The sequence below is a fragment of the Python bivittatus genome, unplaced genomic scaffold (assembly GCF_059951505.1).
Source record: "Python bivittatus isolate LINGU-HERP-01145 unplaced genomic scaffold, Pbiv_v1 ctg000330_np1212, whole genome shotgun sequence".
Taxonomy (NCBI): Eukaryota; Metazoa; Chordata; class Lepidosauria; order Squamata; family Pythonidae; genus Python; species Python bivittatus.
In genome coordinates, this window is record NW_028277058.1 from 32198796 (window position 1) to 32218108 (window position 19313).

Consider the following 19313-nt stretch of genomic DNA (forward strand, 5'->3'; position numbering starts at 1 on the left):
GAAGTTCCCAAGGTTGAGAAACACTGGTATAGAGTACAAGAATAATCTGTCATTGCAGCCTTCAATGAGAAAGCTTTAAATACTAACTTACATGGGTTGATACAGTTTCTCAGTCTCATAATTAATAGCAACTTGTCTTCTTTTTGACAGGTTCATAATTACAGTATCACATATGTTTGGCTTTATAATATAAAGCATTCAGGCATCTCTTGACTGATACCAGATATATTGGTCATCCAATTAAGATATGCAGAAATTATGCATAACAGTTGTAAGGATGGCATAAGGGCTCATGCAGATGTTTAGAAATGCTAAATCAGCAACAAGATGGAAAGTTCTTTCTAAGCCTTTGATGAACTGGGACATCTGCACCCCTGGCTATTTTTTCAAAGTAACTGGAGAAGTTTATCATTATACTATTTGTCAATTCTAAGTAACAGATTACAAACTGTAATGGCTTGGTGCATACAACAAGGATTTCTGGCCTAGTTCAAAATAAGCATCTGTCAGTATTATGGATGTGATATTTTGTTTAATATTAGATTTATATCCCACTTTTATTTTGTACAATTCCAGGAAGCATACATAATACTCCCACTTCCTATTTTCCCCACAACAACAACCCTGTGAAGTGAGGTGGGCTGAGAGAGAGTGACTGGCCCAAAGTCACCCAGCAGCTTTCATGCCTAAGGCAGGACTAGACCTCACAGTCTCCCGGTTTCTAGTTGAACACCTTCACCACTATACCAAACTTGCTGCTGCTTGGCAGGTTAAAAGAAGCAAGATATTTTCCAGTCTTCAGATGTAACTGAATCTAAGTAGGAGTGCTGCCCAGGGCGCGTTTCGAAAAGTAACTCTTACATAACATCTATGGAAGTTTTAGTTGTTATTGTTATTAGTTGTTAGGTTATTGCTGTGAGAAAAACTGGAGGAAGGAGCATTGTAAATAAATAATGCTAATCTGATATCCGTGTTTCATTTATTTACTTGCTCACAACAGCAGAAGATCAACAAGAAAGCAGCCAACTTGCATACTACTGATGCACATTACAAGAAACTGGGGAAGCCAGAACGGCCAATGGGCAGGGACGATGGCTTTAAGACCACATCGGGAAGACCAAATATGCCCTCATAATATAATGTAGTGATCAATATTTTTGGCTTAAAGTAGTGTGCAAATTACACCAGTGAACAGCATGGGTTTCACCAGGTACAGCAGTTATATTGAAACTACTGTACCATACTGGGCTGCAAAATTCAGAGGGCCGCTGGGTGGCAACAGAGAGATAAAGAAAACTCTTAACAACTTGTCATTATTTGGGAGTCCTCTGAATTTTTGCAGTCTAGCTAAAGTGTTCTATTTATACTTGGTCTGGTCAAGCATCAATGAAGGCACCGAATTTGGATTCAGATCTCCTAACAAGCAGAGCAGAGAGTTTTCATTTGTTGTAGAAAAGCTGAACGTGCAACCACCTTTGTTCTCCATCTACAGAGTATAAGATTGTGAGACTTTGTAATTTGTATAAACGTATTTTAAATGCTATATTGTCTTCTCCATCTATTTCATTTTCTCTTATGTGGCCTAGAATAATCAGTTTTCTGTAACATTCATACTCTAAGAATTGTTCAGTTATTTGGTATTTAATCCTATAAATTTGCATTAGTTGTTAAAGAAAAAAATAGTAATTCATTTCTAGTATTCATATTTTATTACTACTATTATAATTCATGATAATTTTGTTTTGATTATCAGTTACAAGAGGAATTCAGCGCAGAAGAAAATTTTCTCATTTTAACAGAAATGGCCACTAGTCATGTTAAAGTCCTTGTGGAGTTCACTAAAAGATTACCAGGTAATGGGATGTTAAATAAGTTTGGTCAATTTCATCGATCTGTTTTTCAGTCAGAGAGATCTTTTTTTTCATTTTATATCCCTTTATATCTTCCTAATCTAATTAGTACTCAAGGTGGCTAAGAAAATATTTAAAAAATAAAAAAGTAAAAAGTAAAAGGCAATAATAATAATAATAATACATCATCAAACAACATCTGCCTATCCCAGGTCCTTGGGAAGGACTCAGTAGGTGGATGAAAATGCCAAATCCAGTCTAAACATCTGGCTGACTGTGTGACCAACCATAACAGTTAAAAATTAAACAGCTGATGAAAGATGCTTTATAGGGTTTATAAATACTGAGGGGGAGTATAAACTTCAGGATGACAATCCATCTTAAATTCAATTTGTTGTTTAGTCGTTAAGTCGTGTCCGACTCTTCGTGACCCCATGAACCTATTGCGCCAGGCCTTCCTGTCCTTCACTACCTCCCTGAGTTTGCTCAGTTTCATGCTCATTGCTTCAGTGATGCTATCTAACCATCTCATCCTCTGCCGTCCTCTTCTCCTTTTGCCTTCAATCTTTCCCAGCATCAGGGTCTTCTCCAAAGAGATCTCTCTTCGCATTAGATGACCAAAGTATCTGAGCTTGAGCTTCATTATCAATCCTTCCAATGAGCAATCAGGGTTGATTTCCTTTAAGATTGACTGGTTTGACCTCCTAGCAGTCCAGGGGACTCTCAAGAGTCTTCTCCAGCACCACAGTTCAAAGGCATCAATTCTTCGGCGCTCGGCCTTCTTTATGGTCCAGCTCTCACAGCCATACATTACTACTGGAAAAACCATATCTTTGACTATGCGGATCTTTATCGGCAAGGTGACGTCTCTGCTTTTTAATATGCTATCTAGGCTTGCCATAGCTTTCCTCCCAAGGAGCAAGCGTCTCTTAATTTCATGGCTGCAGTCTCCATCTGCGGTGATCTTGGAGCCCAAATAAATGAAGTCTGTTACTGCTTCCATTTCTACCCCTTCTATTTGCCAGGAATTGATGGGTCCAGATGCCATGATCTTAGTTTTTTTAATGTTGAGTTTCAAGCCAGCTTTTGCACTCTCCTCTTTCACCCTCATCAAGAGGCTCCTTAAATTCAATGCTTCTGCTTAATAAACTTGGGGATACAGTATAGCATATAATTGATGGGACTAACACCTCTTTCACTCTAGAAAGTTTATCCCTCCTCAGAATCACCTTTTACCAACCCCTTTAGAATACAGAGATCAAATTCTGTGGACAGTTGTGTCAGCCTCCATCCTCCATAATTCATGCCCTTACTCTTTGACCTGCAAGATTTGTTGCACAGTGAATTGTTGCACAGTGAACATAAGTTATTATAGTATTTTGAGTAGAGAGTTTCAGTTTTAGGCTCTAATCTATTAAAATAATCAATTAACAATAAACTTCAGCATCCTCATTCCAGGTCTTAATTTTATTTTTTCATTGATGGAATAAATCTGTGATACTCTTTCCCTATATATAGTTACAGTGGTGTTTTATAAGTTCATAAACTCTTAGCTGACCCTGACCAGACCTACTGTTAGTTTGACAGTGTGTATGGATCTTCATATGGACCTCTTGCTAGAAAGAGTCTATGGGTACTAATTTTGCAGTGAAGAAAATGGTCACACAGTTTCACCTCCCATCATATAAAACAGTGCATTTTCTTCTTATAATGTGTAGTCTTGTCATCTAAAACCATTATAAGAAAATAAGCAAAACTGGACTTCCAGAGAAGAAATGGTGAACTGAAGACGGCTCCGCTGATGACCGCAGCATAATGAAGAGCTAGCAAGTAGACCGGCTCTTTGTAATTCCTCTCTGGACAAAGAGAGGAGATCAACCACAAATGAGTTTAATGCTCTGGGAGACAAGGGAATAGCCATTTTGCTCAAACTGCAGTCAGCATATTTAAAAGGACACTGGGTTTGCATACTTCCTTTTCTAATCACTTTCGGAAATTGCTTGTTAACTGCTTTTCAGCTATTAGGAACCTTTGGATCAACAAGTTTTACAGTACCAGCTGAGTTTCCTTCAATCTTTAGCAAAAGAAGTTTTAAATACAAGTTTAAAGACTTAATTTTTTTTAATAAACAGTAAAAGGGTGATTAAAACTTTGATTTTAGAAAGTTACAAACGGACTAAGGGTCCAGATAAATTTGAAATAAGATTTTGAATTAATTATAACAATCCTTACTGTGGGAAAATGCTTTTGTTTTGAATTCCTCTAAAAAAACACACAAGACTTTAAAAATTGGACATTAGAGGGAGCTAGAAGGAACTAAAGATTACAATTAAAGAACACTTTAAAGTTGGTTTATTTGATCAAGGTTAAAATAGATATGTTGTTATATCTGGTAACCCTTAATGGACTTTTGCTGTCATCAGGATTGAAATGATGAGGCTTTAAGGATTTGTTAATAGATAAGAGATGGGATATGGGAAGAAGATATAATTTGTTGTATTTTAAGAGAAGGTGATAAGTTACTAAAACTGTTTATACTTGTGATGAAGAGGGGAGTCATCTATCTATCTATCTATCTATCTATCTATCTATCTATCTATCTATCTATCTATGTCACTATATTCTTATTTTTTCTTTCTTTTCTATTTTCTTTCTATTTTTTCCTCTGCACTTTTTTCTTTTTATTCTTTTTTAGTTTGTATTAGGTTTTTATTGTTGCAATTGTAATTCTTAATAAAATTACTATTAAAAAAAAGAAAATAAGCAAAACTTATCTATTTAGTAATACAGACTGATTGGTGTAAGCAGTTGTAACTAGATGTTGAAAAAAGCAGTTAGTAAAATTAGAGCTATCCTGATCTAAATCTTATTAGTAAAGTCAGATTGTGTCAGGTTACAGTTATTTAGCTTAAATGTCAATTTTAACTCTAGCTGGACTAAGCCTCAGTAGGGTGGGTATTATAAATTAAATGTTTGTTTGACTTCATTAATAACTTATCACAGCAGGGCACTGAAAATTAACATGGCTATAAGGAGGCTTACTTGGGGATTGGTGGAGCCATGTCCCATTCAATCTGATAGACAAGCTTCCACTATGGCTGACCCAGCTCTTTCCTAGATCAGTTTATGACTAGTGGCGGGGGGGGGGGAGGGTTACCTCTGGGTTAGAAAAAGAAAGGAAGATAGGCTAGAACACCTTCACCCAGCTATCTCTTGCATGTTATGAAGTGAACACTTCATAATAATGCCATCATTGGAAAGATGGAATAATGGAATAATTGGAATAATGCCATCATTGGAAAGCAGACCTAAGATATTGACCATATTAATAGTCTGCCTTTAAATTGATGTAAGTATGGAGATCTTTATGTGACAACTGTTCTTCCAATACATGATACCTTATTTTTTGATGTAGTATTATATGAAATCCTTTTTCATAGTCTCTCTTCATGTAAGCTAATTAGAACAAGGAAAAGCAAGAACAAGAAATGAATGAGAGTTGGAAGATACCCAATTAAACACTGAAAGATGATAACGCAACCAGCTCTCTTCTAACCCACAAACAGGAAGTTAATTTGTAATATGCTAATTAGATTTAAAGTAATCATCTTGTGATCTTAAATAAGATTATGAGCTTGTGTACATGTGAAAAAACTTGAATTCTTGCTTGGTAGCTTGGGAACTGAAACAGAATACACCCTTCAAATATGTCTTTATAATTAAATAGCTGCTTTTCTGTACTAAAAAAGGAGATGTATCAACTCTTTTAGTTATCCTAAAATGTAACATTGCCACCCAAACAGTTGTTTTGCTGATTGCTAGCTTAATGTTCTCACATTTTATTCCAGGTTTTCAAACCCTGGACCATGAAGATCAAATTGCTTTGTTAAAGGGTTCAGCAGTAGAAGCTATGTTCCTTCGATCAGCTGAAATCTTTAACAGGAAACTTCCTAGAGGACATGCTGATCTCTTAGAAGAAAGAATTCGCAACAGTGGTAGGTGTCATTAATTAATAGCAAAAGAAGACTCACTATTCTTTGAAATGTTTAGCAAAAAAAATCATAGTCCTTTTGTGAATGTCAGGCTTCTCAGCATTCAGTAGATAGTCAGCCTTGAGTTCAAGATTATCAAGGAAATGCTGAATTATAAAAATACACATACTGAAAACAAATTTGTCCCTTTACAGTCAGCTATATTTGGGGATGTAGAAAAAGTTAAATAATGATATGTCATTTCTATCTCATTAATTCCAGTAAAACAATCTCACCACCCAAATGCATGGCAATGACAAAACAAGCTCTATAATTGCTAAGTACTAATTGAGTGGAGAAACTGAGATTATTAGTTCATCTACAATAAATTAGGTCATGATTGATGTGTATGAAATTCACTGTATGTTTGGTTTCACAAGATAGACCAGTATTAATCATTTTACAGCATCTTTCTGTGTACAAAATGCAATTTCATTATCATTTACAATTCGGTTACAGAATAAATTAGTATCTCACCCTTCCTAACTTATTAGCATTGAAACCCACTGTCCACGCTCAAAAGCCTGGGAAAAATCCAATGCTCTTGATAATTTCATATTTGGAAAGCACACATTCAAGAGCCAAAATGGATGATTGCAGTGGGAGATAATGGAAAATTCTTGCTGCTTTTTAAAAAGATGCTCTAAGCATGAATGGAGGTATAAGATAAAAATCCAGAAGTTAGGCTGCAATTCTATACCCATTTTTTGGGGAATAAGTTCTATTAAGCTCAGTGGCCTTATTTCTGACTCTAAGAAATACAGCTCTGTGTTAGCAACTATACTATTAGATATATTCCCAAGAATTAATAAAGTATAGGGCATTGCTATCCAACAGTTTTAGTAAAATTGTTTTTTCTGTTAATGTATCATATATCTTGTTGGCTGGTGTGGGTCTTCCGGGCTGTGTGGCTGTGTTCTTGAAGTTTTGTTTCCTAACGTTTTGCCAGCACCTGTGACCGGCATCTTCAGAGTGCAGGAGCACAGACAGGAGCAGTTCTTTCTGTGCCCAGGGTGATGTGACCCTTTTGTGGGTATTTATAGAGATCTGAGGGGGGGGGATGGGGGTGTGTGTGGGGGGGTTGAGTTACTGAGTGGCTGCTTGTTTTGGTGTCACCATCTGTGTGTATCTTCCTGGGGATTAGGCAGGGTTTTTCTTCTATTGAATTGTTAACGAGGGGCTGCTGGGGGTGATTAGCAAGTTCATTGTGTGAACTGTTCACATGTCCTGGTGGTTGAGCTGAGTGCGTTGACCTTTTGCAGGCTGTATTTTTCAGGATTGGTAGCCAGGTTTTGTTGATTTTTAGACTCTCCTCTTTTTTATTGAAACTGTGCTGGTGTTTGTGAATCTCAATGGCTTCCCGGTATAGCCTGGTATAGTGGCTGTTGGTGTTGTCCAGTATCTGTGTTTTCAAATAGGATTTTGTGTCCAGTGTGCTTGAGAGCATGTTCAGCTACTGCAGATTTTTCTGGTTGCTGTAGTCTGCAGTGCCTTTCGTGTTCTTTTATCCTGGTATGGATGCTGCGTTTTGTGGTCCCGATGTATACTTGCCCGCAACTGCATGGTATGCGGTATACTCCTGTGGCGGTGAGGGGATCCCTTTTGTCTTTTGCTGATTTTAGCACTTCTTGTACTTTTCTGGTGGGTCTGAAGATTGTTTGGAAATTGTGTTTTTCCATCAGTTTTCCCATGCGGTCTGTGATCCCTTTGATATAGGGCAGAAATACTTTGTTGGTGGGTGGCTGTTTTTCTTCTTCAGTCGTATGTTGCTTTCTTGGTTTGATAGCTTTTTATTTCATTTTTGGAGTAGCCATTCGCTTGTAGGACCCAATTAAGGTGGTTAAGTTCAGAGTTTAGGAATTGGGTTTCGCAGATCCGATTGGCACGATCCATGAGGGTTTTGATAATGAGGGTTTTGATAAGAAGACCCACACCAGCCATCGTATGCCGGCCGTGAAAGCCTTCGACAATACATATATCTTGTCCTTGCTTTGCTGTGCAGACTTCATTTTCTATTTTCTTGCAGGCAGTTGTTGAAACTCTTAAGAATTACAGCTAAGGGTTGAGGTTTTTAACATGTAATTGCACATTTTAATGAATGCATATTATATACCATAACTAAATGTATTTAAAATGCGTAATGGATGTGAACTTCTGACAGAAAAACAAACTCTAGGGGATTATTTCTGTGGCTTGTGTTGAAACAATTTTTACGTGAAGGTGAATGTCAAGTTGTCAGATAAGTCCTATTGTCCGCATCCATGAAATGCAGCAACAAAAGCTGAAAATATGAATATGCCAGGAGGTGTTCACTTTTTTGTCACCTGCCACAAGGATGATTCCCAAGCCGCTGAATTCCCATAGCAGCTTTCCCTTCATCTAGACAGTTATGCATTTTGAATTTCTGTGTGATAAAGAAACTTAGTGGTGACTTTTTTGCCCTAGCATCCCCCTGCTAAGGCAGTATGGATGAAGATGAGGATGATGATGAGTATCAGCCAAATAGCTTGTGAAATAGAACACTTTCTTGCTTATAGCCCTGACTTCTTCTACATAAACACTCAGTAAACAAGTAAACATTTAGGTAAATAAATGTTTCTATCTAACAGTAACACTCTCACCTGCTTTTGTTCAGTAATGATAGTTCCTCTTTATTTCACGGATAAAAGCTTATGCTACTGACCAGTTTTTATTAATGTTCACAAAACTCAAGCTAGCCCATGGGAATGGGCAAGAAAAGAGATGTAGCGTTAGTAAATTCATTTTAAGTGACCTCTTTGGTAATTCTGAATAGTCATTTAGATTCGTGCATTTCAGTTGCAAAGACTGTCAAGTGCAATAGCTTTGTGTTTGTTGGCTTTTAAAATCAACACATTTCCAAAGCAAATACTGTATTTGAAAAAAATAATTTGGCAGTGAAATTGTATTTATTGGATTTTGTCTTGATTTACAATTGCAAATTCTTTCAAGGCTGTTTACAAGATTTCAATACACAAACAGCTGTATTAAAATTAATTCCATGAAATGCAAAGCACAAATACAGGTCATTAAAAATGTTACAAAAAAGCATTATTTGGATCCCAAAAAATCTGGGAGCTACAACTAATGCAACTAGATGCCAGGTGGAAAACCCCAAGGAGAGAATTAGCAAGAGATTTTTTAAAAATTCTGTCAAGTGGAAAACAATCCGTTCAAAAAATATTGGGACCTGCTTTTTTTTTCAACAGAAAGAGCTTTCTTGAACCATGTACTGGGCAGGTAGGCATCGGAAGGAATGGACAGTTTCTTGAATAATGCAATAAGTGAAAGCTTGGTAGGCTTTTATATAGGATTTTGAAGAATATTTTAAAAATATATTTCATATAATATTTCAGGAAAATTGAAGTAAGGCTTCTAATGAAAGATTTGGAATTGAAAAAAATACTTTGAATAGATAAGATACTGTGAATGAGCTAAAACAGTATGAGTAATTATTATGTGTGTTTACTTCCCAGTGACACAAGAGCTCATTTGCACTTTGATTTAATATCTACTGGCAGCTTCAAGCCTATCCAGATGAAAGATCTCTTCATTCATATTAACAGCTGTCTTAGTTATAATTAATTAGCCCCAAATCACCTTCCTCAGAGCTGTTTTTCTTCTCTTTTAATTTAAACATCTAGCTATAATAAATACATAAACTGAATTACATTATTACCGAAGGGAAATTAAAATAGGATGCACAACAAAGAACATGAGTGTGAAAACAGAAATAAATTTTGAATTATACTAGTAACCAAGTACAGATTGAATCTACCATTCACCTAAAGGACGAAGCTGCTAGAATACCAACAGGATAGTTTCACAAATGTGTGTCTTTCTTGATGTCATAGTAAAGATTTTCTCATATGGAAAAACACAACAGGCCAATTCAAGAATGGAAAGATCCTCTAGACTGAAGTTTTATATGATTAAGAAATATAAAATCAAAAGCATTAAAAAGAAAAGAATACAGAAAGAATATACTATATTTTGTCCATAATATCTAGCACATGTCACATACTCATATTTTTAATGGTATGAGTTAATGCTAAAAACACAATTGTTTAGACTATACAAATAGAAATGTATCCAAACAATGAACAGAAAATATTGTCCCCTGCCATCAGGAAGTAGACAGCAAACCTGGAAAATGCTATCAAGTTTTTCAATGTAGGAAATGCTTTTTCTGAAAAATTAATCCACTGTAGATTAATTAGAAATCATATTTATATACTTTCATATGGACTTAGTGATGGGATACCAAAGGCATGGTCTCAAACTAAAAAAACAAACTAAGGGCCCATTTCTCCTTACCTTTTTAAAACTAGAGTAGCAGAAGTAACTCAGGATGCAGATCTTACAAGGGCAATGATGCTACTCAATAGGCCAGTCTTGGACCCAATGATTTTGGACAACTATTGTCCTGTTTCCAACCTTCCCTTTTTAAGGAAGGTTGTTGAGAAGGTGGTCAGATAGCAGGTTTAGCACAGGGAACTCCAGGAGACCATGCAGATTCAATCCAACAAGGTTTATTAGCTGCAACCTCTACCAAGAGTCTTCCCAGACTGAAACCTGAGTTCCCAAAGTCAGCCAGTCAAAACAGAGTGAATTCCTCAGGGAGGTGCCAGCCTCATCCGCTTATTTCTTCCTCACGCTTCGGGAGATGAAAGAGGATTCTTTACTCCCCGATTCTGGCCCCCACAATTCCAGTCCATCATATCAGGACACAGTTACAGAGGACCCTGGAAGAAGCAGATTATCTAGACCCTTTTCAGTCAGCTTTCAGGCCTGGTTTCAGTACAGAGACAGGCGTGATCATGCTTATTGATGATCAACAGCAGAGCTAAGATGGAGGTGGTGCATACATCCTTGCATTCCTTCATTTCCCAGTGGCTCTGATATCACTGACCACAGTATCCTTCTGTACCAGCTGCAAGGGTTGTGAATTAGGGGTACCATTTTACAGCGGATCTTTTCCTTCCTTAATGGCCAGTTCCAGTCAGTGTTCACAGGGGGACAGAGCCATTCCCTAGGTCCTCCTTATGTGGGATGCCACAGGGTTCAACATTCTCTCCCTTCCAGTTTAACATCTATGTGAAGCTGCTGGGTGAGATCATCTGCCGGTTTGAAGTTCGTTATCATCAATATGCTGATGATACCCAACTATATCTTTGAACCCCAGGCTGGCCGAGTGATGCTATTGGGGTCCTGTCCCAGGGCCTGGAGGCTACGTGGGCCTGGATGGGGAGCAACTGGCTCTGACTCAATTCTACAAAGATAAAGTGGCTTGGATATTAGGGCACCCTGGATCTGAGAATCTGTAGCACTTCCCCATTCAAGAGTGGTGCACAATGTGGGGGTCTTCCTGGACTCACAGCTCAAAGAGTAGGTAGCAGATATGGCCAAAAAGGCCTTTGCACAGCTTCATCTTGTGGGACGGTTGTGCCCCTTCTTGGATCAGAAGGCCCTCATGTCCCAGCCACCTCACAGCTTGACTACTACAATGGGACCCTTGAAAACTTCTCAGAAACTTCAACTGGTGATGAGTATGCTTTTGTATGCTCATGTTATGTCTCTACTAATGAGCTACACTGGTCTCCAGTATGCTTCCACGTGTGATTCAAGGTGCTGGTCATCACCAATAAAGCCCTATATAGCATAGGGCCAGGTTATTTGAGGGACGGCCTATCTCCCATGATTTCTGCCCAGCCAGTATAAGCCAGCAGAGTTGGTGCACTTTGGGTCCCTTTGATTAAACAGCACCATCTATTGTGACCCAGGAAATATGCTTTCTCTGTCACCATGCCTAATCTCTGGAACATGATTCCCCCTTGAAATGTGTATGGCACCCATCCTGTTGGTGTTCCATAAGTCCTTGAAGATCTGACTGTTCTCCCAGGCCTTGGGATAAGATGGCTAGAGCCACTTGCTGAAAGTATTTTTGTCTACATTTTTGTACTGAGTAACTAGATCCTATCTTGCTTACTTGCTCTGTATTTTGTTTTTATTGTTTGCTATATTGTGAACCACCCAGAATCAGTTTGGAGTCAAGCGGTGCCTAAACTGAACAAAATAAATAAAAAATAAAATATTGTCAAAGAAGAGATAGATCTCTATGGATAATGGCTGGGTTTGCATTTCACACTAAGCTGGAATATGATTTGTTTGGTTTTAGCTTAGCATGTCTGAACCCAACTGTCATGGTTTTTAAGCCATGCTTCATGGTTTAGCATGTTATATAAGCCCAGCCAATTATAGTTTAATAAACTATGGTTAGCCATACTGTGTCATAGTGTATTATGTTAATCCAGTCACCATCAGCACTGAAGCAACTAATTACCTGGAACACAACTGTCAGTTGATTCACATATATTTACTCAAGAAGTGGGAATACCTTCATTCTGAAGTTGGTTGTTGTTATTGCTCAAACATGAAGTTCCTTGAGGTCTCATTCACATCCGTACTGTTTAAGTGTTTCAGCATGAAATGCTTCCAGTCTATTTATTACGTTTTCATAAAAGCCCTCTTTTAGTCAGAAAGAGCTACTCCTCATAATCATAGTGAAATATACCTACAGGATATTATGAGCTGATTTCTATGAGCATAGCATGGTTATTTAAAGTATCACCAAAATGTGGCTTTCACATAGGAAACCTACACTTGATCTTAGCCAGAAGGTCAAGAAATTTTCATAGACTGCAGCTGAAATTTTCATCATTGAGGAAAATACACCAGGCTTTGGGTTTCTCTGTTTTGTTCTACTGTTTCAATTTATTATAGATAAAGATGAAAACTTTGTCCTCATGTTCCCTATAATCTTCACATATTGAAATGAGTTTAAGATTTTTATCTAGAAAGGAAATATTAGGCAATCCATATAAAGATTTCACGAGTGATTCAACATCCAGTTAAACCTGTGTGCTTAGGTTTAAGCCCAGTTTCTCATATTGTTTCCTGGGGGTTTCTCTACCATCTGTATGGATCTTGGAAACTAAGGAGTGCAATAGTAGGATGCCTATTTATACACTACAAAACAAAGACAAGATTCATCACCCCAAAACATATTTAAGAGACGGCAACCAAAAAATCCTATTGAGCTACTCAGTCTCCTGTTGAGGTGGTCACTGTTGATAGGCCATTTCAACCGTCTTCAAATTGAACATGAATTAGGCAACTCTTCAAACAGATCAACAGTAGGGAATTTGTGATTCCACGTGGTGTTGAACTAAAACTCCCAGTAGCCCAAATCAGCATGGCCAATGGCAAAGGATATTGGGAGCTGTAGTTCTTCAACAGGGCTGCAATTTCTCCATTTCTGATTAATAGAGGAATGCCCTCTGTAAAGTAGGATCTTGACAGTTTTATATGAATACAAACAATATTAATAATCTACTGCATTTATCTATTTTACAGTTTGAGTTCAGTTGGGAGAAATATATATACAATGCAATTTTTTAACTGATACTCATTCATGAGATTTGCAGAACTGGTGCTAGAAGAGTTTGTGTTATACAGGAAAATAGCTCCCTCTTGTGAATAAAATAGCATATAGTGAAACCATAAAAACAAAATAAAAACAAGGGGAAATAGACCTGATACAGAATTAAAGTTTGTGTTTTTTTTTTTAAAGAAAAAGGATTTTTCCACTTTCCATCTTCGTTGATTTTCAGGTTCTTGCATAATTTGGGTGTTGAATTGTAATTACCATGGATTGCATCATAATTCTACTATACTGTTTATGTTATATTCTACTTTTCCACATTGTCTGTTCCCATTAAATGAGAAAAATGACCAATGTGATTACTAAAACATATATAGGCCTTGCAAAGCCTTTTAATTGTCAAAGGTCTTATTTAGTCTTAAATGGGTTGTTTGGGGGCTTGACAGTGCCCAGACCACTACAAATCACCATAGAACAATAAATTACTTTAGGTATGACGGTACATTCCAGGAGAATGGCAGACTGTACCAGGACTGGAACACAGGGTATCGTGTTTTCCTGCTTAAAGGGAAGAGCAAATATACACAAATGAACAGCCTTTTTCTGCAAAATAAGACAACAGAAGAGAGTATCTGTAGCTCAGTGTTGAAGTGTGTGGACTTAACTGGGAAACTACTAGCATCTTAGATCAAGCCAAATCCAAAAATGCTAGGGAATTCCTGGAAGCTCGGCACTCAGACAAATCAGCCATCAATAGACACATAGAAATAAACCACATTTACACACCATCCAAAAGAGACATTAAAGGAGGGAAACAATAAGTCTAAAATGCATCCCCTCCAGCAGCCAACATTCAGATAAGTAGGGATCAGCATCAGACAATCAGGCAGAAAACAATATGTCAAGGAACCACCAAGGAGGAAACTACACCCCCCACCAAAACTGGCAGGGAAAGCTACTGCATATAAACAGGCAACAATACTCACTCACACTGATGATGTTACCTAGTTGGGTAATGAAATGTCTGCAAGCAAACAACTAAGCTCAGAGAATACCAAGGATCCCACAAATATGACAATGATCAAACTGTCTCCCGCTTATATATGGGTGACATCATTTGGCTCCATTCTGATCCATACTCACATTTGTAAACAAAAAGATCTTTGTAAATAAAAGGAACAACCTACTGATACAGTGCTTTTTAAATTAGTATGCTTGTTAAGTTCTTGTGGACTGAATTTAGACTGGTTGCAAGTGATGCATCTCATTGTGAGACTTGGAAAGGTCACTTTCACCTAGATTTCTGTATCTACTAAATGGGAAGAAATGAAGTCTCACAATCTATTTGAAGCCAAAACATCATAAAAGAAAAAATAATTAATATAGGTAAGGTGCTGTGTAATTATAATATTGACTTGTCCATGCAACTGTGTTATTTGAGTAGTTATGTATTTGGCCTCTCCGAAAAGTAGGTAGATCAGGACGAAAATTACATTTGGTTTAGTGTAATTTACATGTGATTAATTACATAAAGTTAACTCTAACCTGGGGCTGGGGGTGGGGGAGGTTGCAACTGTCACTTCCTGATATGGTGGTATTTAAGAACTTCTCAATATTTTGTAATATAGGTATCTCAGATGAATACATAACGCCTATGTTCCATTTCTATAAAAGTACTGGGGAACTCAAGATGACACAAGAAGAATATGCTCTGCTTACAGCAATAGTTATCTTATCACCAGGTAATGTTACTTTCTCAATTGTTTTAGAACAGGCTTTCAAACTGTTTCAAGCCGCAGAACCCCAGGGTGGAACAATTTGAAAAACCCTGTTCTAGAATATCAATATTGAATTATGTTACAGAATTTGAGGAAAAAAGGAAAGAGGCATGAAAAGGATAACATACTAATTTCTCATGTAAAAACAGTAACTGAAGAAATATTTGGCCAATACATTTCAATAACAAAGTAGTGAAAGCTTGCAGAGCGTGGCTTGTGGAATTTTCCATTCTCTTTACCAGCAGAGGCCACAGGAAACATGTTGCATCTCTCTCTGTGTATATATACCTGTAAGGGTCAAATCAGGGCAGATACATGTGTGTCTTCTGTGTCTGTGTGCAAAAGATGATTTAATCAGGGTGAGTGCATATCTGTTGCCTATGTGCTTCAGCTCTCTCCACATGCACATGTGTGCACATGGGAAAGATAGGGTGGACTGCATGTGCTCCTTCCTGTACACACAATGAGGGGGGCTCAGAATGGAGCAGTCAGAAGCATTCCAAGCTGCTGCTCGAAGACCTCACCCCAGAGATGCATGGCGCCCTTTTGGGGGAAAGGGTTTCTCTGCAGCCCCCTTCCCCCCTGCCTAGATCTGGCCCATTTTTAAATTCATCTTTCACCAGCTTCTGTCATACCAAACACGATCCAAATGTGTACTTTTGTGAACAAGATTTTCTTCTAACATTCTTCTATATTGAAAAGGAACTTGTAAAATGTTACTCTGTGTAGGAATACAAATACTGAGGTACAATTGTTTAATCTTAGACATTTCTGTATTAAATGCTTCAAATGACCTGATTTAAATTCAAAACAAAAGACAAATTACGTGTTACATTAGACTCCAACCACCAGGGTTTGTATCTGGAGTTCTGGTGCAGGTGGGAGAAAATTCAACCTTTTCCCTCCACACTATAGCTCCAACAAAAAACCTAGCAGGTATTTAAGCTCTTATTTTTCCCTGGAGTAAAGTTATGGCCAACCATGTCAAACACATAGATATACTGACAAAAGTGAATACAAATTTAATATAATGGCTCTTAAAACTCCACATTTCTGATCATTACTATCTGGCTAATGGCATAAAAAGACAGGGGTCTATCGAGAAGCAAACTCCTCTGAATTCAGTGGGATTCGTGTTATTTCCTCAATCCCTAGGAAATGCTAATCTTGACCCATCTTCAAAGATAGGACAGCAAGAAAATAGGAGTGGGATCTGAATGAAAAAAATATTTCTTTGTTCCTTAGTTTCTGTAGGCAGGGGAGAGTTTTTAAATTAAAATCTTATAGAGACAGGATTGTAACTTTGTGCTTCAAAGGTAGAATATAACAAAACCAATTAAAACACTTTCTAACCATTTATTTTAGATTTTGTATACTGCTGCAATTGCTAAGATTATGGGCAAAAAGCACAAAAAGAAACACTACTAAGAACAAAATATGAAACAATATTTAATACAATACTATGGGTGAAGGCCTGTGAGAATAAAAAAGTTTTGAGGGTCTTTCTAAATAAAGAGAGAGGGGAGCCAGCTGTACTGCAGGCAGAATATTCCAGAGTTGTTATACCATCTTTGCATGTCAGATAATATTTCTGCAATAACAGGATTTTGAATTATTTCTATTCTGTATTCTATTATCTTAGGACCAGGGTTTGCAACCTTCTCTATAACAATAATATCAGGCTAACTAGTAAAACTAACCCCATCATCACTGCCGGTTTTTGCAGATGCACAATTGTGCATATATGGGGACAAAATGGCCCATGAACAGAGAACTGATGGATTTCACTTACAGTTGGAACACTTTGGTCTTCACAGTTGATAAATATAAAATAATGCTTATTATTGTTCCCCATCTTCTTTGAAAATTAAAACCAGATCGGCCATACATCAAGGATAGAGAGTCTGTTGAACGGCTTCAAGAGCCTCTGCTTGAAGTTCTGCAAAAATTCTGCAAGCTTCGTCACACAGATAATCCTCAACAGTTTGCATGTCTCCTTGGTCGCCTTACAGAACTGCGGACTTTTAATCACCATCATGCAGATATGCTGATGTCGTGGCGAGTTAACAATCACAAATTTACACCTCTTCTTTGTGAAATATGGGATGTGCAGTGATAAGACTCGATTTTATTGCATCCTAAACACAGGTACCTGGGACAATAGAAGTGACTCCATAATATCAGTGTATCCAGCTTCAGAGTCTTTGTATTAAATATTTTCTTAAAGCACTTAAAAGAATCCACAGTAAATCATCTTCACTGGAGTTTACATTTGTGACTGTTTACTAAACTTTATATAAAAGATTTTCACATAGAGTAACTGTGCTGGTTCTTAAGTTCCTTGAAACAAGTGAACTTTTGTTTGCCGGAAGCAAGTTCCTGTTCTTTCTTTTGAAATTAAATTAAAAATAAAGAAATTATTACAATTACTTCTTTTTAAAATTATTAGATCATTTCCACCTTTGTTCATCACAAACCACTCCTTCTAAATTAATAGATTGTGGGCTTTTTCACACAGCCAAGCTGAAGTGCTATCTATCAATCATAAACTATCGAAAACTATACTGGTATAAAATGTGCAATCTATCCTGCCATAGATAAAATGCTGGCAAATGCTGCTGTCCTTATGTGCAGGACATATTAAAGACAGAAATTGGTGGATTCCCTGGCTTTGCTTCCCTCCCTTCTCACCAAATATCACCAACTCATGGGAAAACTATCCACCAATCATTCTCCTTAATGTAGGATAAGGCTGGGAAGGATGGCTAGATAGGTGGCATTAGCCATCTTTCAAATCTTGCTCCAGTTTTGCACAAGTACATTCAGAGAAAGCCTGACTATTAGCTGATAGGGTACTTTTGGACACTGATTCAGCACTATTTAGAGTAGCTTCATTCTGCTTATACTACTGTTATACATGGGTTCAGCACTGTTCCAGAAGACCAGAAAACCCATATTCAAAATTAGGTTGAACAGTAGGTGAGAGGTACAGGGCCATTTGTATTGTGAAACAGTAGACAGCAAACTCTACATTTCCTGCATCACTAAGCAGTTTCACATTCACAGACATACATTGTTTCAGACCTCCAAATTGGGAATTGGCTCAGAAACCTAGTGGCCACAGGGCAGGAACACAATCTGAAAGAATCAGAATCTCCTATTCTCCTCAGAGAAGAATTACCATGGAAGGCAGTGCCCAGACTGGAAAATGACAGTTTTTCTGTGAATATAAAAATAGCTTTGAAGGGAATGCAGATCTAGTTGCCCATCAAAGGAAGTACCATAATATGCCAACTGTTTGATGACTCAAATCTGTTATTTTTAGGCAGAAGAAAAAGAAAACAATTGAATATGGTGCTGGAATTATTGTAATAGAACTAATAAGTAACTTTACTTGAAGTTAAGTGACTTATCAATTCTATCTCTACTGTTGAGACTCCCAGGTTGACTTTAGGCAAGGTACCATCTTTTGGTCTACTTTACAGGGCTACTGTGCTGGAGGAAACTGAAGTAGAAAATGCTCCATGCCTGTGTTTGTGAAGGATATGTGGGATAAAAATCAAATGAGTGAGTAAATAAATAAATAAATAAATAAATAAATAAATAAATAAATAAGGATCATCTTTCTGAAGAAGGGCCTCAAACTTGCTGCTCATTCCGTAGAGAATAAAATACAGAATCCATTTATCTGGTTCATATACTGTGCAAGCCTGTGCTATACCGCGCCAATTGTGGCTTATTAAACATGGCCTAAAAACCAAATTCCTAAACTAGGCACTACCATATCCAGGCTGCAGAAATCCAGACAAATGCCAGCAAAGAGATGTGGAAAACTCCAGTGTCCAATTTTGCAGGCCAGATCTTGTATGCCCAACTAAGCCAAACCAATAATCCTATTTACTAAAAGAAAGATAAGATCAAATTTAACCTGATCCCAAAACGAATATGTAGGGGGAAAAAAAAAAGACAGACCACCCACACAATGCCCACCTTCCCCACTTGGTTAATCTACGTCTACCAACTCTAGCTGAAATCAGTCCTACAGATATGCTCCCACCCAGAAATGAATGCCTGTGACATACTTGTATATGCATATTCATACATACCTGCATATATCTTCCACAAGCCAAACTCCAAAGCAGGGCAAGGTCTGGACAAATAAATACATCCATATTAACTGGATTAATCTCAG

The 19313-nt window shown here is 37.4% G+C and overlaps 1 protein-coding gene and 1 long non-coding RNA gene across 8 annotated transcripts in view; one reads left to right on the forward strand and one right to left on the reverse strand.

The window, feature by feature from the left end:
• NR1H4 (nuclear receptor subfamily 1 group H member 4) overlaps window positions 1-17540 on the forward strand; it is a 31907-nt gene extending 14367 nt beyond the window's left edge. For 4 of the 6 annotated variants that reach the window (XM_025173455.2, XM_025173460.2, XM_088141921.1 and 1 more), the window contains 4 exons: window positions 1754-1853; window positions 5699-5845; window positions 14972-15085; window positions 16999-17539. In XM_025173455.2, the coding sequence (XP_025029223.1) occupies window positions 1754-1853; window positions 5699-5845; window positions 14972-15085; window positions 16999-17237 (600 nt within the window). In that variant the 3' untranslated portion in view covers window positions 17238-17539. Of the gene's footprint in view, window positions 1-1753; window positions 1854-5698; window positions 5846-14971; window positions 15086-16998 lie in introns of all 6 variants that reach the window. The other 2 variants (XM_025173456.2, XM_025173457.2) reach the window with 1 other exon arrangement.
• The window catches only part of LOC148215938 (uncharacterized), a 35123-nt gene that overhangs the window by 14371 nt on the left and 1439 nt on the right, over window positions 1-19313 (reverse strand). The gene's annotated exons all lie outside the window — the stretch shown is intronic.